This window comes from Dicentrarchus labrax, unplaced genomic scaffold (genome assembly GCF_905237075.1).
Source record: "Dicentrarchus labrax unplaced genomic scaffold, dlabrax2021, whole genome shotgun sequence".
Classification (NCBI taxonomy): Eukaryota; Metazoa; Chordata; class Actinopteri; family Moronidae; genus Dicentrarchus; species Dicentrarchus labrax.
Genome location: NW_026136706.1, coordinates 14,995,504 through 15,015,277, shown reverse-complemented (window position 1 = coordinate 15,015,277; position 19,774 = coordinate 14,995,504). Strand labels below are relative to the sequence as shown.

Sequence of the window (19,774 nt, the reverse complement as noted above, 5' to 3'; positions counted from 1 at the left end):
AAGCTTGCAGGAATTTCTCCACTATTTTACATTACATTATTTACAGTAGAAGTTCTTGTGTTAGTGTGATTGTTATGAGTAATGTGAGTGTCTATATTCACCATGTAAGCTGTGTGGACCTCGGGGAGAATAGCTTCTGCTTAACAGCAGCTATCTTAGGGATCTTAATAAAGAAGCAAACAAACTATTAATACATTTAAGATTAAAAGGTTCTATATATCTAATGCTCATTATACAAATAAGTATGATATGAATAAGAGTAAAACTAAAAATTTGAAAAATAATTCAACTTAAAAGATTTGAAAATATATATAAAAGTATTCAAATGCTAAAGCGTACAGTATATTTGTGTATTGTAATTGGGCTGTGCAATGTTTCAGTATATACTATACATTATTTTATTTAATAAGTATATATGTTGCAGCTGTACCGCACAATAACCTATATATATATATATATATATATATATATATATATATATATATAAGTCCCTACTTTAGCTTATTCAGAGCCTTAACTTACATTTTTTTACTTTTAATATACTTCTTCACACATTAACATACCATCCATTTTATATAAAGTACAAGTATATCTACAGTCTCGCAGTTTTATAGCTGGTCAAAGCCAGCAAACGGTGCGCTAAGCTCGTGGACGTCCACATTGAGGAGCAGTAAGAGGATGAGTAACCACATTTGGTCATAAGCTTATTTTAGACTGACTGTAAAATGTATCTAAGACATGTACTATATCCTCTGCTGCTGTATCACACTGCGTTCAAGCTGTCCCTCATCTGCCTTCCTATTTCTCCCCACATGGAAATGGTTTCCATGTCCACTGAAGGAACACCTGCGGTTTGAGCTCCAAAATCCCCTCCAGGGTGGGGATAGCTTCTAAAGGAGATTAGACTGATGGTGTGAAAGGGATCCGCTGACCTGCCCCTGTCTCCTGTAGGCTGCTTCAACCAGACACACACCTGACAGGCTCTGTGACAGCGCTTCTGCTTTGTGTTTGATTTGGATGAAAGAACAAGATTTCATAGAGATGTTCAAACAGACAAGTGAAACAATTAAATTCAATATTTTATTGCCCTTTAGATCAGCAATAAAGTAAGTGAACCAGCCTGACAGCATAACAGTATCAGGAATTTTCTTGTACAAAGCAAGGTATAACCATCTAATCTAAAAAATAAAATTCTTCATTCAAAAATATTTGTTGTTCAAAATAGGATACAAATGTCCAAAACAAACATGATTATCACCAATTCACTTGTTTATATTATATACTTTCAATATTATAAATAAAATAATTCCAAGATGCTTTTATGTAGTAGTCTGCACACCAGGTGCTAAAAAAAGGCAAATGCAAAAATGTTGATATGCTGAAAGATAAAAGCCCTGACAAAATAATACACAGACTGAAACTATTTCCATGAATCGGCATACAGTAGCAAAACAATTGAGTGAATTGTACAATAAACCCATTTATTTTAGAAAAAAATAAAAGGGATGAAACAGAAACTGGACCGAATTGTATTTGAAAGTCACTCATGGGTTTTTTATGGAGCTATTTGCAAGAGCAGCGGGAATTGTAAGGTTTAGACCAAATGTTTTCAGAGTCTCAGACGGTGGGCCTCCCCTCAGACAAATTGTGGAAAAAGGCTCCCTCTCCCCCTCCCCTTAGTCTACCTGTTTAGTTTTGCTCAATTCCTGGATGCCTATGGTATTATGATTGTTATCTGATCCCATAGACACTCAACAATTGAGATAATATTGCTGTTTGACACAATTTCAGATTACACCAAATACATTTTTACACACACATTTAGGCTATTCTATGTGATCTTCTTTTGATCGTGTAATATTTTTCAGCTCCATTCACCGAGCCTCCCCTGAAACAGCTCAGAGCCCCCCTGGGGAGGCCCGCCTCCCACTTTGAAAACCTCTGGTTTAGACTAAACCTGACTAATCCTATGACCCAGAAATGTAGATTAAAAAAAAATATTGAGGTTTATTTTCAATTGCTTTTTATTTGATTCATATTTTAAATTTGTCATGCGACTGTTTGTAGCTATAATGCGTTTAACTAACTACAAGGCATATAACAATTGTTACTGCAGTTAAAACAGATCTTTTTTCTTTCTAATTTGATTTGATTTTGTGTGTCAAATTAACAAATGGTACATCAGCATGAAGTAAAAATAAAATGCAGTGAATGAAAAATTACACATGGGATAAGCCTGTCAGTTCAAGGCACACTGCTATGTCTACATCCACCTTCCACACTTTTCCCACATCTATCTCTCTAGTACTTACTATGACATTTACAACCTGCTTTTCCACTTGCACACCATTTACAAGTATATACACGACACATTTCCTTTCATATCCTTACTTTTCACGTTCCCTGTTAAATCACTTAACTGCATGACCTTCAACCAAACCTTAACCTTCTTAACTGAACCAACTTTCTTCTCTGTTTTTCTTTGACTAAAATGTGTAGTTGGGCGACTTTATTTCAAAGGACACTTTTGGGAACAGCCTTTCTGTGTTGGTGTCTGGGTGACGTTGGGGAGCTGTCTGGAGGGGGCCACTGTGGTTTAGTTAGCTGAATGTCTTCCTCTATTTTAAAGGCTTTCTTTGGGGAGTCGGCCTGTGGGGGCCAAACTACAGATATTTTGTTGCTGTGTGGTTTGCGTTCATCCCACGTTTTTGTCATTTCGTTTTCACCAGTGTGTGTTTTGTCGACTGAACTTAGACTGCTCATGGAATATCTATATTCAAGTTTCTCGTCTGAGGGGACAGGTCCACCACTTCCTGCGGGAGGTTTCTGCCCAAGTTCATTATCATAGCTTCCTTTGGACTTGAGGAGTTGTTTGTAATGGTGAAGACAGTAGAAATGTCCATGGAGAGAGACGTAATTTCCTAGGCTGCAAGAGAAGAGAAGATTCTTGTACCACATCAAAATTGTTTGAATAATTATGTAATTAAAACACTGATGCATTTCCTGATTAATATTGCAATGTTCAAAAGTGCCCATGGTGCCCGATTTATTTGAATAAACATTTACCTTAATTTATTTCTGCAGTGCTCACAGCAGAAACAGGATTTATGGTACTTTTTTTTGTCCACTATCAGAGCATCCATCGGATAAGTTCTCCTCCGACATACTGTGCAGAGCTCTGACTTCGGAACTCGAACCTGTTTGAAAGAGACAATATTCAAATCACTAGGTCTTCTTTTCATTTTTCCCACATGATGAGAATTTCCTTTGGGCTGCTTTACAACGACTACGGCTTTTCTTAAATTTTTTAAAATGATGGTTAATGTTGTAAGTTCAACGCTATACAATAGATAACGCTTGCATTAAAAAAATACATGCTCATTCGTTTGATTAAAACATTTACAATGGTAATGAAAGCGAAAGATTAAGTGTCTTCAGTGGATTATATTTTATTCTTTCACCTACACACATGCATGCAAAGATATCCATGCATCTATCAACTGCGCTCTGGCAGTGTTTGTGAGCACCACAAATAAACTGTCATCCAGTTCAGTGCAAGCCCTCAGCCAGCATATATACTGTAATTTTCCTGTTGGAAGGGTGCATTATATGCTGGCTTTATCCTAGTCAGCTAATGGACAGCCTCTTGAAAATATAGTACGGCTGCAGTGCTTATTATGACCAATTGGATCAATTATGTTTAGAATTACATCATCCTTATTACAAGCCATCTACAAAAAGCTCAAAATACTTTCCAGAGCTTTCGATGTTGGTCATAAAAGAGAGGAAGTTTATAACCATTGTTTCTATTACAGCATGTAAATCCGTATTCAGTGACAAAGACCATCCTAAAAAGCTCTGTGACAACTCAGCAAACTATAGACTGATGAAAACCATTAAATGTGGTTTTAGAGCTTCAGAAAAGTAATCAATAAAATAAGTCTGAGGATAAGATTATTCTGTCAAACTGCTGTTAACTAAAACTAGATAGCAACATGGATCTATGAATCGATCTAGACTGAAATATCTCAAATACTATTGGATGGATTGCCATGAAATTTGGCACAGACATTTCAGTCTATTTGGTGCACCCTTTAATCATTTTTTATTTGTCCAATAGTTGAAAAATGAATGACATTTCCATCAGCCTCAATTGTACTTTAGCAATAATTAGTAAATGTTAAAGAAACAAAGAAGAATTACCTGCTAAACAGTATGTAATCAATGCCATTGTGAGCATGTTATCACACTAATGTTCCCATTTAGTACAAAGCACTGCTTACAGTCAGTAAATATACACAGAGATGCCACCATGGCTGTTGGTTATTATATAATAATAAACTACATAATAACACTTATATTTTATAATACACAGCATACACAAGACATACAGTGTAGTCATTAGAAATGTTGCATCCATCCATAGTCCATGCCATTAGTATCTGTTGTTTCATGCTGTAGGTCTTTACCAGATGAGACAGTCTTCGTCTGGTGTGACACAACTTGTGATGTTGTCTCCTCAGAAACAGTGTAGCCAAGACTCTTGAAAACTGTTTCACTCTCTGTCCATGTTTTGTGGAAATTCCTCAGCAAGTTCTCAGTAGCATCTTCCTCGTAGGTTTCTGTTTGTCTCGCTGCTGCGGCTTTTCTTTTGACTGCATCAGCATAGGAAAAAGGAACCTGCTGGGTTGACACACTCTCAGAGTGCTCAGTGACAGCTGTTCTTGTTCCAGTGACCGTGTTACCAAACTCATCAACATTTGAGAAATGTTCTGTGATTGATTTGGTTTCAGAGAAGGCTGGTGGTTCTGTTGGCACAGTTTCTACCTCATTTTTCTGTGGCGGGAGGGGGGTGCTCTTCCGTGAGCCTCCCTTTGTCTCCTGAGGACCTTCCCGCTTTGAAGTGTCTGCTGTTGTTTCACTCAGGCTTGACACAGACTCCTCCTGATCCTTTTTCTCCTCTCTGAATGAGAAACTTTCCTCACCCAGTTCAAAAACATTTTTAATAGCCTGAATGTCAAAAGTTGGCATTTCCTCTTCCAAAATGTCTGCTTTCTCTTTGTCACAATCTGGGGTTTCATCGCCATTGTGAAGCCAGTCTGTGAGTGGGATAAGCTCTTTTCTGAAATATGATTTCTCTTCTGGTGATTCGAATTTGTTTACAAGACTAGACATGTCCGCCCTGGGAAGCTCATCCTTTTCTTTGTTCTTATTTTCTGTCTCACACTCCTCCATGTCTGGGCCCAGTCGTTCAGGGATAGCAATTGGCTCCTTTCGCATATACGTCTTATTAATTTCAGCCTTTTGAGCCTCTTCAAAAAACTCTCTCCTTTCTCTAACAGATGCAGATGATGACTCTGATATATCTGCAGCTTCCACAAGATCTGGGTCATTTTGACACAAAGGCATGTGGGTCTCAGACGTGCTCTGTATTTCATTTGCATTCAAACCCTCCTCTTCTACATGCGCAGAATTTACATCAGCCTGCTGAGCATCCCCAGAAACACTCTTTTTAGGCTTTTCTGTTGCAACCAATGCCCCTGTGGCCTCCAGAAGCTGGGACTCAATTTTGATTTGCCGATGGAATGTTGCAGGCGATTCCACAATCTCTGATTTCTTCTCTGAGATTTGTTGGGGAAGCAGTGGCGGTGGGGTGACGCCACGTGAGAGCTTGGCGGTCGTGTCTTTGAGTCGAGCCAAGTTTTCTGCCCTGTCAAAAGTTGGAGAAGGTGTGATTCTAGTGAGGCGTGATGTCGGGGTGTCACACCTGCGCGGGGGCGGTGTGGGAGGTGTGGGTGGTCTGTGCAGCAGGGTAGGTGATGGAGTAACTCTCTGGGGTGAGTCAGTTCTTCGTGTTGATTCGATGGTGATAAACGACGGAGAGGGAGAACGCATTTTAAGTGACGGCGATGGAGCCCGAAGGTCAACAGACTTGCTCTGACTCACTTCTTCTTTCCTTCTTTCATGGGAGGTCTTTTTCCTTGTTTGGTGTTCAATTTTTGCAGAACCAATACTGATCTTTGATATTCTGGGTGTTGCCCCTCCCGAAACAGATTTCTCAGAAACCTGCTCACATTCATGCTTCTCCATTGTCTCATTATCTTCTAGAGCTTCACTTTCCACAACAAATCCCTCCAATTCACATTTCCTTTCCGGCCTCATGTCCCAATCTGTAACTGTATTTAGCAGAGTCTTTACAGATTCAGAATCAGTCTTTTCTGAACCTCTTTGTGTCTCTGTGATGTGAGAGATTAATACCTGGACCTCTTGCCTCTGAGATTCTTCTGTTCTCCCTGTTGTGGTCTTTACCAGTTCATTTTGTTCTGATTTGCCTGTCACTGTTATTGGGACATCCCTACTTTCTACTGGTGGTTCCTCTGCGCTCTGCTGAGTAACTTCTTTCTTCTTTTGTGATCCCTTAACATGCTTTTGAACTGCCTTTTGATGCTGGGAATTCTGATCATCTTTGCTTTCTGTGGTAATGACTTCTCTCTTGACTTGAATGTGCTCTTCTTTTATACTTTTGTGAGTTTGAGCGGAGTTTTCAGATGTTGCTGTCTTGATTTCTATAATGTCTGTCTTTGAGTCTGTGAAAATATCTTTACCTTGACCTGGCTGTGCACCCCCTTTAGACTTTTTGGACCTCTTTTTCTTCTTTGCTGGAGTTGGAGTTTCTTGTTGGCTGTCAGTTATGCTAACAGTAACAGCAGGTGCAGAGGCAGCAGCAGGAGAGGGAGTAACACTCTTAATCCCCTGCTTTAACTCTGTCTTTACTTCTTTAGATTCACTGATCACTTTCACCTCAGTAGCAGCCTTAACTTCCACCTTGACATCTTGTGAAACAGTCTGTTTCTCACTTTCAACTTGCTTTTCTTGCTTATTGTTCTTTTTCACCTTTTGGTTTTGTTTGCCTGTTTTTCCACTTGTATTGGCAGCTGCCTTTTCTGTTTGTGCTGGCTGACCAGAAACTTTCTCTTGGCTCTTGGTAGGAGAATGATCAGTTTTCTTCTTGTTACCACGCTGTGGTGATTTGGACTCTGCAACATTTTTGTCTGAAGTGACATTTTCTATTTTGCGGGACTGATTGCGAAGGTTATTGGGTAATTCAGGTTCTGTGTTATCTTTTGTCTTCTTGTTTTCCTGTGATTTGCTTGATTTTACATTCTTCTCAGTAGCGACAGCAGATTCAAGCTTTACTATTTTAACAGGAATTTTATCAGAATGCATTTCATCTTCCTTTTTATCTTCAGACTTGTTGGAGCCCTTTGTTTTCTGATTTTTAGTATCTTTCTTTCTATCAGACATCATATTTTCTGTTTTTTCAACATCAGCGATTGAGGTCTGGACTTTGTCAGCCATGAAAGACTGAGCTGAATGCTTGGAGGAAACAGAAACTGTTTTCTGTGTTGTCGTATGCATCTGCTGTCTAACAGATGTGGTCTTTTGAACTGAGACAACCTTGGAAGACTCATTAGAGACGATTTGCTGTTTAGCAGAAGATATAATTGTTGAATCTGTGAGGAATTTCTCATGACTAGCGCTGACATTGCTCTGGGTGGTATTTGAGACTACAACGTGCTTGGATAAATCACATGATCGGGAGTCTGACTGAACATTCAAGGCCGTCTTTTCAGCTTTCTGTAGTTTCAATTCTGATGTGTTGTTAGTTGACTGCTCTGTGTCTTTAGTGGAAAGCATTTCGAGAGCAGCTGTGACTGAGTCATGTATGTAAGTGGGTGTTGGAGTGGTTGGGGGTGTGTTTTCCTCCTTCAGCTTCCGGTACCTTTCTTCTGATTTTATTAATGCAGTATTAAATTTACTCATTGGCCCTCTCATGAAAGGCGGAGGAGAGGGTGGAGGGGTGAATGTAACAGGAGAATTATAAACTTTCTTTAGTGGTTGTGGTGACTCAGGTGGTGGAAGGATATCACATGAGACAGTGTTTGATGTATGTGTTGTTTTCGATTGGTTTTGGCTCATTTTGACCACTTTCTCGGATGTAACCTCCACCTGTTGGGTTTTACTGATTTCCACTTTAGGCTCCAGCTTCGGGACCGGGTGTAAAGTGGGACCTTTTACTTTTTTAACCGTCATCTTTTTTGCTTTTGCCGGTGAAGGATGAATTGCCTGTGCTGGCATGCTCTCCAGTTCTTGTTGAGATGGAGGAGGCGGGAGGAAGTCCTGCTCACTGGTGAGTGGTGGTGGTGGAGGAGGAAGGTGATCAATGTCAGAATCAACAGAGGGAGGAGGAGGAGGAGGAAGGTCAGCATCTACCACTGGTGGAGGTGGAGGTGGAAGAGGCAGATCAGGCTCTGGCACTTGTGGTTTTTGGATGTAAACAGTTTTTACTTTGGTTTTATCAACCTTTATCATTCCTTTTGGGTTAGACTTTAGATTACGAAACTCTGTCTTTAATGTTTTGATGCCGTGATTTTGGGTAATCGTTTTATGCTCCACTACGGTTGTTGATTGCTGAGCAGACTGCTCCACAGACTTTGTTTTCACTATTTCAGTTTCATTAGTGATGGAGTGATTTTCTTTTGATGTTTCTGTTAAATTAGCTGTTTTTATCTTTTGTATGTTCCTCTGTGCATCAAGAGTTAAGTTTTTAACTGGAGGGCTCTGCTTGACTCGAACTCTTCTGTATGCGCCAAGTTTGACTTTAGGAGTTTCGCGCTGTGCTGTTTCCAACAAAGATTTAATAGTGCCTTTAACATCTCCCTTTATCACTTCTTCTTTCTCCAGCTGGACTTGCTCCTGCGTCTCATACAATGACTTTATTGACATCTTGACATCACCCTTTATTTCACGCTCGAGGCTTGGGCTCCTTTCCATCCTTGGGGAAGGTGGAGACTCCATTAAGAGCTGAATTGTTCCTCTGACGTCTCCCTGAACATCTGTTCCCTGTTGACACTTTCTCTTCTCACTGGAGGCATCTTGTAGACTTTGCATTGCTATGCGAATATCACCCCTTACAATTTCTTCCTTTTCAACTTCCTTCACTGCTTGCTTTGCCAGCTCCAGAGATTTTAGTGTGGCCTTCACATCTCCAGCAACTAAATCTTCAACAACAGCTTCAGCTCTGGATGTTGCAGATTTCTCGAGAGATCTCAGAGCCCCTTTGATATTTCCTGGTATGATATCTGTCTTCCTCACCTCCTTGTACTGCTTTTGAGCCCTCTTTAAGCACCGCAAGGCTTTCGGTATGTTGCCTTTCACTACCTCCTCTTTCTCTACAACAACTGCCTGATTTGCTGATACAGACAATGAATTCAAAGCAGCTCTTAAATCACCTTTGACTATCTCCTCCTTTTGGACTCTTTCCAATGAATTGCTTGGCTCTGACATGAAAACTTTCACTGTGTTGTGAACATCACCAGGTATAACATCTTCCACTGTACGCTCAATTTGCGTTTGGTTACGACCAAGGATGAGTTTTGTGCCCTTGATATCACCTCCAACAATCTTATCTTTTTCTGTTGTATTAATTGGAGTCTCATCAGGTCCTAAATGGAGCTGTTTGAGATAGTCGAGAGACCCAGATTCAATGCATGTGGAGTAAAAGTTAACATTACCCTTTTCAACATCATCTACCTTTATTTTCACTGCTTCATCCGACTTGTCTGAGCTGGACAGTTTTTGAAGAGCAGTCTTTATATCCCCTCTTACAATGTCCTCTTTTTCTACATTAACATTCTCTTGCTTATTGAGAAGGGAATATATTGTCATCTGCACGTCTCCTTTCTCGTCCTCCTGGATGAGTATTCCATGTTTTGCTGACCCGTCCTCATTGAAAAGCTTGTTTATAGCTTCCTGAATGTCACCACGTAATACTTCCTCCCTTTCAGTACTGCTGTCTCTCTCTTGGTTTAATAGTTGCTGCACTGTTGAGCTGATATTTCCCTTCTCTTCTGATTCTATGACTATCTGCTGCTCTTTTCTTTCCTGTCTGTTCAGCAGGTTCATCATAATAGTCTGCAGGTCTCCCCTGATGATTTCCTCTCGTTGGATCTCTGGAGCATCCTTATTCATCAGCTGGTATTTTGCCATCCTAATGTCGCCAATTTCATCAGCTTCAATGAGTATTCCCTTCGACTTCACCATTTTCTGACTATAAAGTTCCTCAAGAGTTCCCTTAATGCTCTTTCCCAGGATTTCAGTCCTCTCCATTTTTGTCTCATTAAAGTTGTCAAAGGGTGTCGTCTCAAAGAGCCATGTTGTTGTCTTTACATCTGCTGTGGAAATCTCCTCTTGAGTGATGGTTGGATGCTCTTCGTCCTCATCTACCTCTTTAATGTGGTCAAGAGGGTTTTTCTCGAAGAGCCAGACTGAATTTTTAACATCTCCCTTTTCAACCTCCTCCTTTTTAACTGTTTCAATCAAATTTTCAGAGCTCATGCTTCTTATTTTGTCAATGGACTGGGTTTCAAATCTCCATTTCGCAGTCCTGACATCTCCTTTTTGTATTTCACTCACATTAACTGTTCTAACAGATTCCTGTGACAGGGCATCAGACTCAAAACGATCTTTGTTCATTCTGACATTGCCTCCTTGAATATCATCCACAGTTTTTATTAAAGCCTTCTTTTCTTCAGCAATCCTGTCAAGAGGTTGTGTCTCAAATTTCCACTTGGCAGAGGTGACATCTCCTTTTTGCTCATCCTGTTGTGTGACAGATTTAATTATATAAACCTCATCTGTGTCTTTGATAGCGTCAAGTGGCTTGGTTTCAAACAGCCACCGAGTTCCAACGACATCTCCTCGTGTTACTTCTTCACTTGTGACAGTGGTGACCTCGTGGTAAAGTCCTTCTTTGTCCTGAATGGCATATAGGGGCTGGTTTTCAAACATCATAGTGTAATTTCTAACATCACCCTTCTCATCTTCATCACGGACAATTTTTTGCATTTTCATCAGCTCTGTGTCTGTCTCTGAGGATGTCTCCTGAATTTTATCTAAGGAGTAGGTCTCAAAAATGAAACGGCCTTTATCAACATCTCCTCCTTGTACGTCATTCACTGTGCGGCTGCTCATAGATTCCTCTTGGGTATCATGTATTGTATCTATTGATTGGTTTTCAAAGCGCCATTTGCAGTTCACCACATTTCCTTTTTGTATGTCCTCAGTCTGAGCTCTCCTGAGCGTTTGCATTACTTCCTCAGAAGTTGAAGTCATGATATCGCATGTTTGGTTTTCAAAAATATATTTCTTCCCTGACACATCTCCAGATGCAATGTCTATCTCAGTGACACGTTTAAAAGAGCCCGTCTCCTCCCCAGTGAGGTTCTCCAGTTTCTCTGTCTCAAAGAGAAAACAAGCTGTTCTTACATCTTTTCCTCTAATGTCTTCTTGATTCACAGTGCATGCTTTCAGAACAGTCTCTGTCTCATCATGGATAGTATCAAGTGCTTGTGTCTCAAAAAGCCATGTGCAGGTTTTAACGTCTCCCTTTTGCATTTCTTCAGATTCATTTTCACCCTTTAACTCCACTCTTTCATACAAGATGTCCATTGGCTTTGTCTCAAATAGCCACTTGCAGGTTTTCACATCACCCCTCATGGTGTCAATATCTTTACTCGTTACCACTTCCTCATCTTCAACATTGCTGAAGTACTTAATAGCATCAAGAGGCTGTGTTTCAAACAACCACTTTGCAGTTTTAACATCACCTGACTCTATTTCTTGTTTGGATATGCCCTTGATAATTTGGTATTTATCAATGCTTTCATCAAACTGGTCAATTGGTCGTGTTTCAAACATCCACTTGCAAGTTGTTACATCTCCTTTCACAACCTCTTCACGGCGCACTGTTTTCACCTCATGGAAGTGCCCTGAGCTGTCTTGCATGGCATACAGTGAAGTACACTCAAACAGGTTTTTATTTGATTGCACAGAACCAGATGTTACACCCTCTATGAGAATCTTTTGAGATTCATCCCTCCTGTTTAAATCTGTGCTCTCAAAGATTTGCTTGTAGTTTGAGACGTCTACTTTATCAATTTCTTCCAGGTCAATTGTTCTGAGGATGTCCTTCTTTTCCTCTCGAATCTGCTCCAGGGGTTGGCTTTCAAATCGCCATTTCTGATGTCTAACATCACCCTTTTCTTCATTAAGTGCTACTGTTTTCTTCAATTTGCCTACCTCTGCAAGCTCTTTTAGCTCCTCAGTTGGATTCGTTTCAAAATAATGTCTGGCTGATCTCACATTACCGGCAATAATTTGCTCTTTTGTCACAGGCATAGAATTTGAATCATCTTTTAAAGTATCCATTGGCTGGGTCTCAAATACCCAGCAGTTCTTGCGAACATCTGCCCTGCAGCTTGTGCCATCCTCTTGTGTGAGGTCGTCCTCAACATTCACAGTGCGAGTAACCTTTTTCTTCTCCTCTCTTATGTGCTCTAGAGGTTGACTCTCAAAGCGCCACTTTTGGTGTCTCACATCCCCTTTCGTTTCTTCATTTACTGCTGCCTTTTGAAGTTTCCCGACCTCAAGGCCAGTCTTCCTCTCTGTTCGGGGACTGCTTTCAAAAAAGTGTCTCGCCGATCTAACATTGCCCCCGATAATTTCTTCAATAGACTGGGGTCTGGCATTGGCGTCATCCTTCAGAGAATCCATTGGCTGGGTTTCAAACACTAAGCAGTGCTTCCGAACATCAGTTCCACTGATCTCTTTACTCTCAATTTTTGAGCTTTCCCACTCATTGAGAGAATTTAAAGTTTTAATCTCAAACAACCACCTGCCCCAGTCTCCCTTATTGCTGTCCTCCATGGAAAGACTACACACAAGCTTCAAAGATGTAGGTTTTCTGTTTGTCGTGTCCAGGGGTTGGGTATCGAAGAGCCAACGTGAAGCAATGGAGTTCTCCAATTCAGTTTCAATTTTACGCACAGACTTAATCTCCAGCATTTGGCTTGATTGGCCCATAATGATGCATTTAAACTGAGTGTCAAAAGTGCTTGTAACAGTTTTCACTTCTTCATGAATTTCCTCTAACACTGACCTCAGACTCAGCAGGTGGCTCTCGTCAATGGTCTCAGTGTGCCCAAGGCTTTCCATGTACTTATTGTCAATCATGTAAATGGTTGCATTTCCATCTTCCTCTGTGAACACAATCTCTTTTGTCAAATCCTCCTCCTTATGCATTTTATTCAGAGTGTCCATTGTTTGGGTTTCAAACAACCATGCCGCAGCACGGACATCTCCTTTATCAAATTTGTTGAATTTGTTTTTATATTCTGTTGAGTTGATATCGTGTGAACTCAGCTCGTCCATTGGCTTGGTTTCAAACATCCAAGCTGTACGTCTCACATCTTTTCCAAAAATGATTTCCTGTTGAGTTATTTTGTTGTTGTCATCGTCCTCATCAGGAGTTTCATCTTTAATGGTGTCCAGTGGCTTATTTTCAAACATCCAACGCATCGCCTGCACCTCCCCGGGGAGAATCTCTTCCCATTCCACATATTCTTCATCGTTCATATCATTCGGGCTACCACCATCATCCTCATACATATACTCTTGGCTCTCTAACTGGTTGTTCTCAGTTTCATTGTAATCACTGTAGTATTCTTTCTCAATATTCTTGCGAACCTCAGGATGAATGTGCTTGTAAAGACGTTTCAGCTCATACGTACTCTTCTGCTTGAAATAAGCCTCTTTGTTGAGTTGGTATTTGGAGGGGCTTGCTGGTTCTGGAGGCTCAGGTGAGTAATGGCATGCTGGAATATTTTGACTGTCTGATGGCATTTGTAGTAAGTCTGGAGGCGGGGGTGGAAGATAGTCAGAATCCTCAGCTGGTGGGGGTGGAAAGTCCTCATAATCCATCACTGCAGCCAATGTGTCATCTGTTGCCTCAGTAGCATATGCTTCATACACCTCACTAGTCACTTTGTTGTTCTGTGTCGCATTTGAGGACCACTTAGCTCGATTGATGTCACGTTCAATCTTTTTAAGGAACAAAAATTAGGGTAAATGTCTACTAATCACTTTACTGCATAAGTAGATGTAGGCCTACATTACATATCACCTTGTTGTTACATTTGCAGATAAAGAGTAAAAATTAGATAATAAAACAAGAATAATCGTACATAGCAGAACACCTGTCGGTCAAAGGTTTATAGCACTGTGTGAATAAGTTGCAGTGAATAATCACCATGATGAGTTAAAGGTATATAACCTTTACGATTTTCGTGAAATCAAACCCTGTACATAAAAAAGGCAACCCAGTTACATTTTAATGTATTTAAATTGACGGTACATAATCCTGAGGTCAGCAAAACTAAAATCTAAAAGGATTGCAACGTTCTCTTCATATTTTCAATACTTTCAAGTCTAACTCAAGTGAAAGAGAACTGCTTACCTTAATTGGTTTGTGTGGAGCAGCCTCTTCTATTGTTCTTTCAAAGCGATCCCTCAGCTCCTTTGTAGTGTACCTGGGAAACTCCTCTTCTAAAAGTCAGCACAGACATAAGTATAAAGGCAGGAATTACATTTGTGTGCAAAAAAAAATTTGTTGTGAATATGGGAGAATATTAATATGTAAACAAGATCCTACCTGTTTCATTTTGATGGTTTTCATAACTTGATTCCAAGTTATTGTCGCTGTATGACATCTATGTGTTTAAAAAGGAGAAATGGGGAAAAAGGGATATTAATGATAAAAAACAGAGAAATACAGAAATCAACCATTTTACTATGAATGCTGCACATTTTCAAATGAATATATTGTTTGTAATCTCAGCCCAAACTGTCAGAGACTACTACACAAACATTAATTACACAAATCTGATTGATTGCAATCAGTTACAGTTTTTACTCAACAAGGCAATCACAGTGTTTAGCTCATTAGCACTGCCTGCAGAAACACAGTGACAGAAAGTGTTCAGTACCATTGTTTCTTGGTTGAAATTTAGCTGCTGACTGCCTGGGACAACCTGCCTGCTGCTGCTTGACACTGTCACCTCAGAGTTTGACATTTCCTGTGAAGATGAAGACAAGGGTGGCCTGTGAAAAATGTGTGCATGCCACACGGACATACACACAGATAACTCTCTCTGACTCACCCCCCTTCTCATAGCCACAGATTTGAACTTACTCCACACCAATTTACTCCACCAGCCAAAGCTTAATAGCACACAACTGAATACCATGCAGAGAAGATGCTAGACCAGATTGCTCACTGCAGTTTCAAATGAATAATCACAGATGGAGGCGAGATGACACAGAATCTGTCAAGCTGTTCACTCACACTGTATGATAGCAAAATAAGCATACTTTTTCATTGCTTTGTTTAGTTTCTATCAGTCAATCGGAGCTGCAAAAAAACGTGTTGTGAAGGCACCCTGGAGGTTTTCATGAAAACTGTTAGAAATGTCAAGTAATGTCAGTAACTTAAACACACACTTTTCTCTGATATTGGCGCTATTAGATGTAATAATTGTTAATATTTAGCCCAAATGTGCGTATTTTTACTTGCAAAGCTCCCCATACAGTGATGCACGTAAAGCTAAATGGAAGGGTGCAAACAGGAACATGCTCCGCTCAGAAGAAATGTTATGTCGTTTCGTGCTCTTAGCATGATGGTGTTCTACATGTGTACCTGTACAGTTCTGTGATGAAAATGGAACTGGGTTACATTGTGTGATGTTGCAGTTTCTTGGGTCTCAAATTGTTTCCTCACACTGGCAAGTCCCCCAGGCAGGGAACAGACCTCCGACTCCTCCATGACCTAATGAAGCAGGAAATATCATTAGCTGCCTCCACTTCTACATGACCTGAAATCAAACTGATGCTTAATAGGGCTGCTCTGTCTGGTATGCATGCAATGCAGGCCGCTGTCAAACCTAGTGCAGCTAATGCTATGTGCAGAAACACACAGACACATAGTCACATTTTGTGTAACAGTTTCAAATGTACACAAGGAATTGTGCAAGCTCTTTCAAAAATGTTCTGCAACCTTCTCTATGTTCTGCCATGCAAGGGGAGTCTCATGTTTCTCCACTATTTATATATGTACCATATAAGCAAGACTGCTGACCCCTTCCCCAGCTGCAAAACTGCCATCACCTCCACTAATACTGCATGACAACACCAACAATAATGGTGACAATACCAGCTAAGTGCAGCTCAGTTACTGTGCAACCGTGGACCCTCTGAAGCAGCTAAAGACTAGACTGTACAACAGGGAAGCAAGCAAAACAATATAATTGACCATAGAAAGTTTGCTCCTAATTACACAAATGTTCTTTTCAATGCAGGCAGCTCTGACAGGTAGTGTGACGACATGTTGTAGTTGAAACAATACATGTCCATGCAAAAACTAGAGTACCCCGCTGGGGATGGTGTTGTCTGCTTGCTTGGAGACAGCTGCCTGGTACATGGCCTCACAGTTGGTCAGTGGGATGACCTCTGAGTCCGCAGAGTGAATCCGGTTCCTCTGGTTTATCTCTTTCGGGAAGTCCTGCCCTGGTTAAAACCTGCGCTGCCAGCAGCTATGGCACAAATAGCCAATAAACATAACCGTTACAATGCTTGTGTTATTAGGTGTCATCTATTTATTAAAAAGTAGCACACAATACCAGTGGTGTAAACACACAAAGCACTGCTAAAGGTATCAGATCCCTTTATGTTTGTGTGGCTGTTTTGTTTTTAATGCCGGATTACTACAGAGAAGGGACTTGTTTTTATGGAATAAGCCTGGTTTAATATGTTTAAGTATATGGTGGGCAAAATGTCACAAGTCTGCTATCAAATACATTTAGATTTTTTAATCAAATGTGTGAAATTTATTCAGAATGTAAATATATTTAATAAGACAACAAGACTTTAAAGGTGCTGCCATAGTGAAGATGGCGCTAAATAATGTCTCGAAATTCTGAACAGGAACATTATTTAAACCAATTACACATCTGTATCTAGACATTTAGTTACTCACAGGAGAAACAGTTGTTTTATACAGTTTTGTTTTATCGTGATGTGATGTGATTGTGCCTGGAAACATTTAGAGCCAATCCCAATTTAACAGATGGTTTGGTCTAAAATAGTCCATCTTTGTGTCAGTGATGTACTTGGATTAACAATGAGGGTCATTACTTACATTAAAATGTCTGTGTCTTTAAATCATTGTGTTACCACTGATATTTCATCAATAAAGGCATTGCTTGTAGACTGTACTGCCAATAAACATAACAATGTACCATGGGGTTTAGGTGATCATCCAGGAAATGGGTTTAGTAGTCATTAAGATTTTTTATTTTCATTTTAGGTATAATTGGACTTCATTAGAGTGTATGTCTGGAATCGACCAGCAGTCCAAAAGGAATATCATTGTTAACCTGCAGGGTATTACAATGTTCTTAAAAGACAGTTAACAAGATTATTAAATCTTCCAACTGTTAACATCCACAGACTCCACATCCAGCCAGTTGCTGACACAATATTTCTGTCTGTTTTTTTAATTCAAAGTATTCACACCTCAGTTCTTGCGGATATAAATGTGCTGATGCAAATGAGAGGATGAAATATGAATACAGACTGTTTTGATGTTGTGAAAAAGTACAGCATCATTAGACTATCCATTACTCTGAAGACTAACAGCATATTGAAAATCTTCATCTCAGTTCTGCTCTGCTCTGTGGTGAATTAGCACTGCTTGAAGCAATGTGTATATCCAGCTCATTGTAATATCAAGAATAATGTCAGCAAAAGCTGCCAGACTGGCGACATGAACTTATATTTCACATCTATAATATTATATTTGGCAGCTAAGAACAGATTTAATCACTGCACATCATTTCTCAAAGTATTGAAAACTCAATAAAGTACAGAGTCAATGAAACACCAAATCAGATCAAAACACACCAGGTTTTTTCCAGTTCCCCGAGTTGCAGATAGCTAAAAGTAATGTGGGCTCATGAATTTAAAATTGTAACCCATTAATGCTGCTCCCTAAATTCTAAGGCAAAAAGACACTTTATAACAACTATTGCCAACTATTGTTGTTAGCTGCTTTTTATTAGCATATTTATGTGGCCATTTTTGATTTGTAGCTTACCATTCCTCTCAGGTGATCTATTTTAGCTTTGGAGGAATAGTGGGCATGTGTAAACCAATTAGTCCATTAAGACAAATAAGGGGCATTATATTACACAACCCTTAAAATGTACAGTAGGCTCTTTTAGTTTAGTTCTGATTTTAGTTGGGAAACTTTATCAGCGGCAAACTGCAGCATATCCCAGTTTAGGTCATTGACTCATAGACTTTAAATTATTGTTGTAAGAACTAAAATTTGTAGCCAAAAAAAATCTGTCAACAGTTCGAGGCTATCTCATGACACGTTAGGTTGGGCTGAGAGCTCAAATAACAAGAAAGTGAAGTAATCTAGGCGCCATGTACTTGCAAAAATAAATCAAGCCTATTTTAAACTTAACCATGAAGGGTCGTGTTTCTCAGTGAAATATAGAGGAAAGCTGGCAGGTCAAGGCTTTCCAATCCAAAAGCTTCTAGATAGCCTGCATTGATAACCTTGTGTTTGGGCCTTTTTTTTAATTACTCTTCAGTATTCCTCATTTCATGGCTTGCCTGGTGACGAGGAAATAGAGCGACGTAACACCGAGAGGTACTAGCCTTGGTGCAAACAGAACAGAACTCCATATATTTGGAATTAGTTAAGAGAATAAATCTAATTCTCCTCAAGCTAAAAATCCTGAGTTAATTTAATATTTTAATCACAGTTTATTTTCCAGGAGGTTTAACATTTGGTTTCCATTTTGCCTCTGTATCCAGTATTTTGAGTGGAAGTTCACTCAGCATGAGGACAATGAATTTCAACAATCAAGAATTCAGTGCTAGCCTTTCATGTTTTTCTCTGCACATATCAAAAAGAGATTTTATAATGTATTACATGTACTGCATGCAAAATAATCAAATATATCAATCACATATTTCTACATAATTCCACTCAACAGAAAGACAAACACCACTCTCAGAGTGCTCATCACCTACCAGGTAAGGAGGATAATGAGTTATGAAAATATGCACTCAGCAGGTTAAAAAAAATCCCACACAAAGGCCACTGCACCCCCGGCCTGCAGGGTCTGTCCAAGCCAAAAGCAAATCCCACTCAGTGTTGGAGACCAGCTCCAGTACTATGTGTTCACCTATGTCCAACGAGCAGACAGTGACAGCTGATTTTATTTTAGACCCTCCGCCCACTCGCAAAAGATGGGCCTGCAGTGTTTTTTTTAGAGAGGCCTCCGTGCCTCCCATGTCAAGTCCCCAGAAAATCCATATGGAAATACTTCCTGTGACTCTTCTGCGGACGCTTGTGTACTAATAAATCAGGTCACCCTGGTTTCATCATCACAGCTTCCATCAGAGTGCACTGCATACTCCAGCAGCTGTTACCGCCTGTCATGATATGCCAAATTCTGCACAGAGAACAAGTACTCTGAGAATCTCTCATTTTTCACTGCTTCTGTTAATCCCTGAGCAGTGCAAAGTGTACGTCGGGCAGGTGCAAATTCAAGTGAAAGTAAATGGTGGTGAAATGTGTTGGCCATGAACTGTGCTTTGCAGTTGTTCTGAAATGGGGGCAGTGATGTAATGCTACTTGTTGAGGAGGGGAGTGTTAAGGGGACCCTAAATTTGATGAGAGACACCTCTGACTGTGGAAGAGCTAGCCAGCTCATCTTGTTTGGCCCAGCTGGAGACGGTGGCGCCAGCCTGACTCTGGTATCTCATGCAAGCAAGGCCAGTGTTTGGAGACCAGACATGCCTG

At 40.1% G+C, this 19,774-nt stretch overlaps 1 protein-coding gene across 2 annotated transcripts; it reads right to left on the bottom strand.

Annotated features, from left to right (window-relative positions):
- Window positions 1-1,066: 1,066 nt before the first annotated feature.
- On the bottom strand, window positions 1,067-19,171 carry xirp2b (xin actin binding repeat containing 2b). Of its 2 annotated transcripts, XM_051405052.1 has the most exons (9): window positions 19,000-19,171; window positions 16,325-16,487; window positions 15,596-15,724; window positions 14,886-14,975; window positions 14,552-14,609; window positions 14,357-14,445; window positions 4,470-13,941; window positions 3,067-3,197; window positions 1,067-2,926 (listed from the first exon to the last, which is right to left on the bottom strand). In XM_051405052.1, exons 2-8 carry the CDS (start codon window positions 16,373-16,375, stop codon window positions 3,106-3,108), a joined length of 9,981 nt encoding a protein of 3,326 aa, XP_051261012.1. In that variant the 5' UTR covers window positions 16,376-16,487; window positions 19,000-19,171; the 3' UTR covers window positions 1,067-2,926; window positions 3,067-3,105. The 2 variants fall into 2 exon arrangements, with proteins under 2 accessions (XP_051261012.1, XP_051261013.1); XM_051405053.1 differs by lacking the exon at window positions 16,325-16,487.
- Window positions 19,172-19,774: the final 603 nt, after the last annotated feature.